The sequence below is a fragment of the Egretta garzetta genome, unplaced genomic scaffold, assembly GCF_000687185.1.
Source record: "Egretta garzetta isolate BGI_Z169 unplaced genomic scaffold, ASM68718v1 scaffold15, whole genome shotgun sequence".
In the NCBI taxonomy this organism is placed as follows: Eukaryota; Metazoa; Chordata; class Aves; order Pelecaniformes; family Ardeidae; genus Egretta; species Egretta garzetta.
The window spans coordinates 2,867,015-2,876,428 of record NW_009259798.1 but is presented as its reverse complement, the minus strand read 5'-3'; the positions used below and the strand labels follow the sequence as shown (position 1 = coordinate 2,876,428).

Sequence of the window (9,414 nt, the reverse complement as noted above, 5' to 3'; positions counted from 1 at the left end):
TGGAATAAAATAAGCACATTTGCCCCATTAAAGCACAATAGATGCTAGCAGGAATTAAACAAATTACAATGGATACCTTTGCAGCCTGGGGTAGTTCTCCCCAGGCCCAGTGCATGTGGGGATTATTCTTCAGTCCACTTCTGTCCATAGGTTTACTGACTAATTCTGAGTCACTTTTAGGCGTAGGAGGGCGTGAACCTGATGGGCTGAAGAAAAACAAACAAACAGAAACACTACTTATTATAAAAATATTACAAAACCAAAAGTAACCACAATGCACTACACACTTTCCAAACTTATATCCATCAACCCAAAGCATTGAAAAATCTTAAGTAATTATCAGCCAATTGAAAGTGTGAAAGCATGGAAAAACAGTTTAAGCAGTTTGGGATCCTCTTAGACTGGCATTCAGACGTCTCATCCATTTTTCAGTAAGTGCCATCACAGATGCAGTATTTGAGAAGCTGAAAGAGATGGAACAAAAGCACTGACCATTTCAGAAGGATTTTGGGGGTTCTGTGGGGGAAAAAAAGAACAGGGATGGTGCCAGCAGTGGTGGACAAAGAGATGTTAGTATTGTTATAATGGACGTGAAGCGCAGAAAGTGACTCACTCATATCAACACGACACTTTATCCTAAGTAATAAATTAGTCTAAGGAATCCAGTTGATTACTTCCTTCTACTAAATAGACTAATAAAGTCTATCCTTGGATGCAGGTTTATAGGAAAACCAGGAGAGCTACACAAAGAATTTAAGCCCTTCCAGTGCAAAAATAATTGTTTGTTTTGCTGACTACTCAATATAAAATATTTAATTATTAATTAGTAAATTACAGTTTGTACCATTTTTTAACATGGTGAAGTCAATAATGTGATGTGACGTCAGCCATTAATAAATAATGATTCAGTGATTTCAAGGACAAAAGGAAAAAATCTGATTATCTGCTCTGCCTTTCTGCATAATGCAAGTCATAGAATTGCACCCAAAACCCCTTGAACAAAGCCCTTTTTTTTTTTTGCCTGACCCAAAGCATGTCTTTGGTATACTGATTCAAAAACTACAAGCATCAAAATAATCCACAACTTTCCTACATCAAAGGTCCAAACTGAGTTACCTTCACCCTCAAAAAAACCAAAAGGCTTCCTAGGTTTAGTACAAATTCTTCACGTTTGATTTATTCTTTACCTTCTTCTGGATGAACTGAATAACCAAAACAGTTTTGCTCTTTCAATGCAAGGTAGTTTCGTAGAGCTAGCTGATAGTGAATTCATTGTTCACAGGCAAATAATTACTTCATAATAACACAAAGCAGCTTTTAAAAAAATCTGTGAATTTCACATCTGAAAAGATAACAACCTAGTTATCTACATTATTGCTTGTTTTCATCTATGTTGCGGTAAGACATACTTTGAATATGTACAAATGCTATGACTTTTTAGCGACAGATAATTATGTTATCTAGCTGAACTGTAAAATTTATAAGCAATACTGTGGAAGATCTTTTTTGGTACTAAGAACTTCAAATTTTTAGTAGTCATTTGACAGATGAACGTATCAGAACAATGTGATTTTAAAAGTATTCGAGCTCTAAGGATTCAAGAAATGCTTGGTGAGATTTTCAGCAACTTCTACATCACCCACTGACAAGTTTGTAGGATTTGCAGTATTTTCCATGCAGCTAGGGTCCATTAAAACCTTGGAAATCAGGTGCCTGGGCACTTCAGAAAATCTCAGCAGGCAGTAATGCTTCTGCTGCTGCTTTAAGCCCAAAACATCTAGATTTAAGGAAGTGAGGTCACCGCACAAGTTAATCTGTGCACTACACGCATTTTAACCTTCAAAATACCTACTTGTTTACTTAGAAAAATCTCCAGTTAGGGCTGTGGCGTATGTTCAGCCCAGATTCAATTACCCAGCCAGACGACCTGAAAGAATACAGGCACTGCTTCAGTTTGGGCTAGAACCTCTGCATTTTTGCAGTGTCAACACTGATTGGGGCAGGAATCTTTCCTTTTCCATAATTTTCCCTGAAAATACAGTTCCCTTGTACACACAACTTAGTGGGGAAGAAGCCCAGGCTGTTACTCAGCACTAAGAACTATGATGTATATTCCCAGACACACACGTGCAAGTGCCAGAAATATAGCATATGTGTGTATGTTAAAACAGGCAGAGTTCTGCTCTGAGAAAGCTCCTGCTGCAAAACGCTGCCCAATGATCCATGCACACGTCTGGGTTATTGGTTCAGAGTAGATATAGCTACAAGTATAACCATGGCAAGCATCTACCCACTTTCCCAAAGCAAAGTACACAAAATACACAATATCTACTGAACTTTTGACACAAGCACAATGGCGACATCTTAATTCTCATTCTATAAATACTACTTTTCTGAACAATAAAATATAAGGATTTAGTAGGAACAAAATGTTACATCTTCAGAATTCTTTTCAGTTGATTTCTCCTTATAGATTAGTGTACAAAGGCTAATACAACCTCAGGTTAGACCAGAATTATCATTGCAATGCCATCTCAATTTAAAAGGCCCAAGACCAAATCAGACTGCAAACATGCATCCACAAGGCAAACAGAGGGTAAATTATTTTGTTTGCATAAAAGAATACTAAAGCATTCCCATTCCTTGTATCACCTGGAACATAAGCTGGAATTTTCTATGCCACCCACAAATATTAATACAGGGTGGGTAGCCTCTAGATGAGAGCTGGTTTTCCATTACAGAGAAATACCTTTACTTTTTCTTCATATGCCATATTGTTGTTTAACACTCAATAGCTACCCTCTCCAACTAATATCCTTCTGGAACAGCAACAATAATCTCTGCAGTTTATATATGCAGTGGCAGTTATGCCTTCTACAGTCCTGTTTGTATACTTCCTGTTTGTATAGTTCTGCTTCCATATGTAATGCCAGATGTCGTCTCCTTTACCCGCACTGGACCTATTTTTTCTGCTGTTCACTTCATACTATTGCTACCAAAGTAAAATGAGACTGAAGACTAATGAAACTCATAATCATATTGCTTTAATTTTTTTTTAGCTCAGTTAGGTCAAATTAAATGCTGAATTTATGTTATACTTGCACTAGGGATCAATAAGGTTGAATACCAAGACTGTGTAGGATTTGTAACCCAGAGATAGTATCCTGCAAAGACATCCATTGATTAGACTCAAAATGAGTTCTTTATTCCTTACATCACCAAAACATTTGTCTTGGGCTGAACTGTGCCTTGCAATTCCCCTGTCCTTAAATTCACCACTGACCCAGCCCAGCTGAAATTCACTTGCCTTACATAGATTGCTGCAGATATTGCAGATCAAGCTAGAGCCACTCATCCTGTCAACACTGCACAAGAAGGAAGGGGAACCTCAGTTCAGTCATCTAGATCAGCATATCCGATTAGCATCCGATAAATGCTGAATGTTTGTGTCACAGACTTACGCATTGGCTAACAGCTATAACTGCATTTACTGTAATCCAATGTCAAAGAATAAGGAACTTGACCTGTAGTTGGCAGTTCTGCAACAGCAAACCACACTGATCTTCACAGTGTTTCCCACTGAAAGCAAAGACAGCCCTGAGAAAGCAGCAGTGTGACCTGAGAAAAAGTCCTGCCCTGACTGAGGCCAAAAACTGGGAAAAGATAGCCAGAAGGAGAGAGGCCTACCTCATGTACATGTCACAACAATAGCTGAGAGCCTCTGAACCTTCTTTGAGGTGGCCATAGCAGAGTTTCTTATTTCACACAGAAGAAAGCAGTCGCAGACACAGAGAGGCCCTTACTCAGACTATAGCACTTTAGCTGTGTATCTAGACTGCAGGACAGGTGAACTCCAGAGCAAAGTTGATGGAGCATCCCAGAGCACATCACTGCTCCATCCCAACCTGCGCACCTGCCCTTCCTTCCCATGAAAAGCACTGATAACAGCTTTGAACGTCCCAGGATCTCACCTTGCCTTGGTGCTGCAACACGGTCACATTAAAGAGGGCAGACCTAGAAGCTGGGAAAACCTCAAGATTATCAGTTTCAATACAGCCTTAGGCACCTAGTATGGCATCTATGTTGAGACAGGCAATGAGCAATTTCACCTGATTTATTACTCAAAGATTCCCCAGCATTAATAGAAAATTGTAGAGGTCATATTCAGACACCTACTTTAAATTTTTTAACTAAGTTGCTGTGACATTTCTCCACTGACTTAATGAAGAGAAAGATCCTGGCTGCAGAATCTTGAGACATTTTGAATTTAAGACATCACAAGAAGTGTCCGTGCCCACTGTCAGCTCTGTAGAAAATATTCTACAGTCAAGAGAAATCCTACAGCAAAGGCTTAAGTCTGGGTCTCCTAAAGCTTAGGCAAGATGCCTTATCTATTGTGTTGTCTTTACTCTCTAAGATGCTCCCTTGCTGCACTCCAACATACAGAAAGTCCTCCCCCCTCCCAAATCAGGGAACAAGGGAAAAGAAGTTCTCTTTCAGTACTGGGCTTTTCCCATTACAAGTTCTGTACTCCTTATTGCTCAATCTCTGAGGCCTTTGTTTTGCTTTTACTTTGCAACTTATACACAAACAACCAACTCAGGAAAACCATGGGATAAAAATGTCATTAACATATACACTGACTGTAAAAAGCCACATGGAAATGTCAGTCTTCAGAGGAATGTAAGTTTTCACTGGCTAAGTTCTTTCTTTTTTTTGTTATCACCCTAATCAACTTCAGTTTTACCCCAGGTTTTCATTGGCCTGATTTTATACTAGCTACCCTCATTCAACAGATGATTCATCAAGGCAACTTACCTCCAGTCAATGTCCACAAAGTAGTAAGCAGAGGAAGTGGTTTTCAGCATCACTTTCTTTTGAAGTGTCTGGGTTAGCAGCAAGTGCAGTTTTAAGTTCAAGAAAGTTCACATACTATTAATGTGTTAAAAAGTCTATGCATGTGTTAAAAGGATTAAAGAGCATACCAGAAAAGAGGGAGGACAACTGTTCTACCTGTCTGGAGAAGGAAAGTGAGAAGACTGTTGAGGACAAGAGTTAGATAGGCCTCCGTCTGCCGGAACAGTGAGAAGAGAGGATTGCCCTATGCAATCTATAGGCTTACTGGATAGCACAGCATGTTGGTAGAAAGAAAAACAGGGTGTCATTATTCACAAGTGCTGATTAACATAAGCTCTTTGTGCATTAGCTACATGAATGCTGAATTTACATCTAGAATCTTCAAAATCCAGAATATTAAAACCAAGACACAAACAGAACATACAGTTCAAAAAGTCACTGAAGGGGCAGGGTATTGACACATGCTATCACCAGACTGGTGAAGCTAACCTGAAGGTCTTGTACACTATCTACTTTCAAATATAGAAAGCATTCACCTAGTACCTGATAGTGACCATGTTTGATACTAAAGTTTTTAGTAAGACTTCATATAGCACTAGCATATAAAAAAATTAAAAGAAGGTTATTTAGAACTGTACTATCATAAAAAGTACCTGTGAAGAGGTGACCATTCTCCATCTGAATGGGGGTAAGATGCAGACTGAGAAAATGTAGAAACTGCAGGAGCATTTATGTCAGATACTTCATCAACAAACACATCTGGAACAGGGATCCTAAGTATAGGGAAAGACTTTTTTTTCATACTCCAGAGAACCAAAAAGAAAAAAAAAAATCATAGAGAAGAATTAGTATAACCTGAACTAAAAAGAGATAGAGAAATGTTATCTGATTCACACCTTCTAGTTCACAGCATGATGGAGGATTGTTCTTATGTTTTCAATGTCATGTTCATTATTTTTGTTAGTAATATTCTCAATAGCTTTCTAGCCTGAAGGCTTTTCTTAAAGAAACATGACCATCAACCATATGTACTGACTTAGATAGAAATTACTGATAGGAGGTATGGAATGGAACATTAACCCAGCATTAGGTTTCCATTATATATCTCAATTCCACTGTGATACCTTGAATTGTCCAATGGTTCTTTTTCTTCCTCTGAGCTAATCTCTATAGGAAACATGTCTTCATCTTCTGACGTGTCTCCATTGTCTTCTCTTTTTAAGCTGTCTATTTTATGGGTAGACTTTCTCCTCTTTTTCCTCCTTTTTTTCACAGAGCTACAGACTGGAGATGTTTCAGTAGAAGGCTGGGATCCATGGGCTTGGGGTGGTACTTGCGAGGATGCACTGGTGTCCAGGTTTCTTATCCTGTCTATGGAGTTCCTCTTCAGCTGAGCTTCCATTAAAGCAGTTCCCTCAGACAGAATGGGAGATGTGGAGAGATGATAAGGAATTACCTCCTGAGAAAGAAAGAAATGCAAACCATGCAACATATTAGTTCCTCTGTCAGTCATAAATCTGGTTCTAAAACCTGTGCACAGTTGTCAAAATCTAAGTCATTTATTCCCCAGAAAACTAACAAAGATCAGACATCTGGGTGCTCAGTATAATTCTATAACATATGGATATTGTTCCATAGCTGCATCTCCTGGATTGCCAGGAGCAATACTCTTAATAAAGAGGATCCTCTGAGCATCGGCCAGGTTATGGCATGAGTGTCCATCCAAATGATGCTAGATAGAGAACAGAAACAAAAATACTAGTTTATAATCTGAACATTTTGTGAAATCTAATTCTCCTTCACAGCTCAGATGGCAGTAGTCAAATAGGTCAGTGGTTTATAACTAGGTCATACAAACATCCTCTTCTTCAGTCTCATATATACACAACTCCAGACATTCACTGAAGTATTTCTAGCAATTTTCAGTCACCAAGTAACTGTTACCACATAGAAGTTGTTAAGTCAGAAGATTTAGATATGAAGATACAGAGATGAATACTGCACATGGACATAGCTCTCACCTGAAACTAGTTGTATGGTACTCAATATAAGAATTTGAAAACTCATACCAGTCTGGACAATGACAAATATTATTGGGGATACCTGAAGAGAAGTGCCTGTAAAAGCTTTTCTTCTGTTACATTACATATGGACTATTCAAAACTAGTGTGACCATACACAGTCACACAGCTCAACAGCAGGCATTCTCATTTAAATGTAATTCCACATGAACAATAGTTGCAAGATCACGTCTTTGGTGAGTACCAGAATTACTGTCTGCACAGATGTTTACAGGGCATGTGCACTTTTACTGGCAGGCTGCTGAGTGCATATGTTCAAAGTAAAGATTTCTACAAAAAAAAAAATCCATGGACATATTAACCTCTGTTATACACATCTTTGGAGCATGTGACTGCGTACATGTTATTTCTGTTCACACACTGGTGTGCACATAAGCTCAGATTTATTATTTTAGTTATGTGATTACCTTCTTTAGATTTTTTTCAATCTCAGCAACTTAAAAAATGAAGTAACTGTATAGTAATAAATTTCCATAGCAGAAAATTGTCCAGAAACTTTCAAAACTATCAAGTGGGGAAAGGTATGTTTTTCAACAAAATTCCTAAAGTCAAAACTGACTCTGAAGAGCAGACATTGAATATTTAACAAATGAAAATTAATTTTGACTCTTACCTGATCGTTATCCATCTCCTGCACAAAAAAAGCCTCTCCATTGTCTCCTAGTTTCATGTGCAAATCTACAGCCTCTCCATTAATTTCTATGTCAACCTGGAAGAAAATAAATACATTCTCAAATGAAAAGAAAGTTATTTCAGGTACACAGTTCCTGTTCAGCTATCCTACCACTGTCAGTGGGGAAAATGCTTCTCAGGGAAGCATAGGAAACCTTATAATAAACTACAAATGGTCTCCCCAGCCCTTCACAAGGCTGATTCACAAATCATCAGAACGTTTTTCTAACTCGTTCAGCTCATTGCTGTCTCGCTCCTCTACTCAAGAAGGTTTATAACCATTACATGAAGTCCTGAATCTTTTGAAATGCAATTCTGAATGCTTCACTCGCTACACAAATCTTTTTTGCTCTTTTAATTCATAGCCTATTTTTGTATTGTGCAAGAAGTACTTCCACACACAAATCTTAATATACTGTCTTTCAAACTCATTAAACAAGACTTCTCTTTAAACTATGAGAAGCATAAATAAGAAAAAGTGTCTATTTCTTCCACACATTTATCTCACCACTATATAGCCCCACCTATTTCCATTTCTTCTCAGGAGGATCTTTCTCTTTGCCTACAACCATTCTTGCAACCAACTCCATTTTCATTTGTGGGTTTTTTTGGGAGACTTGGACAAGCCTACCTTGATGTTGTATTTCAGGACACAGTTTCCTGTAACATTGCCAACTTTTACATATCCTAAATATTGGTATTCTTTTCCAATTCATGTAATGTCCATGGTGACATTAGGATCTTTCTGCTGAACAATTACAGCTACGTTAGAACCTAGACTATATGTAGTTACAAACTATCTCCTAAGATCATCTGTCGTGCATTACTCCTTGGCAACTTTGCATCTGATATCATACTGCCAGGTCATTCAGCGTGGTTACATTTATCTAAAGGTCCTCACTGCTTTTTCTAGCCTCAATTGACTTCAACGTTCTGTTATCTGAAAATACTACTTCATGATAGCACTACTTTTTTTGTAACTATCAATAAACAAGTTAAACAAAGGGGCTTAATACACAGTCACTAATGAAATTTTGTATAAGCCCAAATCAGCCCAAAATTCAAAATTTTGCGCTGTTGAAAATAAATGTTACAAATGTCATAGTTTTGTTTTTATTATAGTCAATGTCTTACAAATTATGCTTTGAAACGCAAGAATCAGTAACAACGATTTTCACTGAATCTCAATTTGGGCACTTTGTAAAGAGTATCTAAAGAAAACCTTGACTAGCATACCACAGAACATGCAGTAACTTTCATGCCTTTACAATTACCCCACAGACAGAACATATCAAAATTGTCAATTTTCTTACCACTTTCTCCCTAGAACGTAGGACTCCCATTTTCCCAAACCGTACATGGAAAGGAGAACACTGAAGATTTCCATCTGGCTGACGTACAACAATTATATCTATACATCCTGACAACGTGGCTGGGTTTAGTCCCTTATAGAGCTCTTTCACAGTTACAAACACTTGCCCTGCTAACTGTCCGACGTAATTCATGGTTTGGACCTGAAAGGCAAAGAAAGAACAAATAAGATTTTGATCCCTGCTTTATATTTCAGAGGCATTTGAGAGACCGGGATTCCAGCAGTGGGGTATTCTCCTATTTCACAGATTAACAACTTCACATAGAATCAGGATTACGCACCTAATTTATTTACAGCTGACGTGATTGTAGAGAGCTATTAAAAGACAAAAGCAAAAGAGACCTTGTAAGTCAGAGAACTGTTACAACTTTCAAAAGTTCATAAAATCAGTTGCATTCAAAACCACTGTCAGGCTTTTAGACTCTGCAGCTC

At 38.0% G+C, this 9,414-nt stretch overlaps 1 protein-coding gene across 1 annotated transcript in view; it reads right to left on the bottom strand.

Moving 5' to 3' along the window:
* LPIN1 (lipin 1) overlaps positions 1–9,121 on the bottom strand; it is a 38,386-nt gene extending 29,265 nt beyond the window's left edge. The window contains exons 1-5 of the mRNA XM_035895319.1: positions 8,924–9,121; positions 7,552–7,647; positions 5,982–6,316; positions 5,511–5,630; positions 77–206 (exon numbers count right to left, since the gene is read on the bottom strand). Coding sequence (XP_035751212.1) covers positions 77–206; positions 5,511–5,630; positions 5,982–6,316; positions 7,552–7,647; positions 8,924–9,115 — 873 coding nt within the window. The 5' untranslated portion in view covers positions 9,116–9,121. The remainder of the gene's footprint in view (positions 1–76; positions 207–5,510; positions 5,631–5,981; positions 6,317–7,551; positions 7,648–8,923) is intronic.
* Positions 9,122–9,414: the final 293 nt, after the last annotated feature.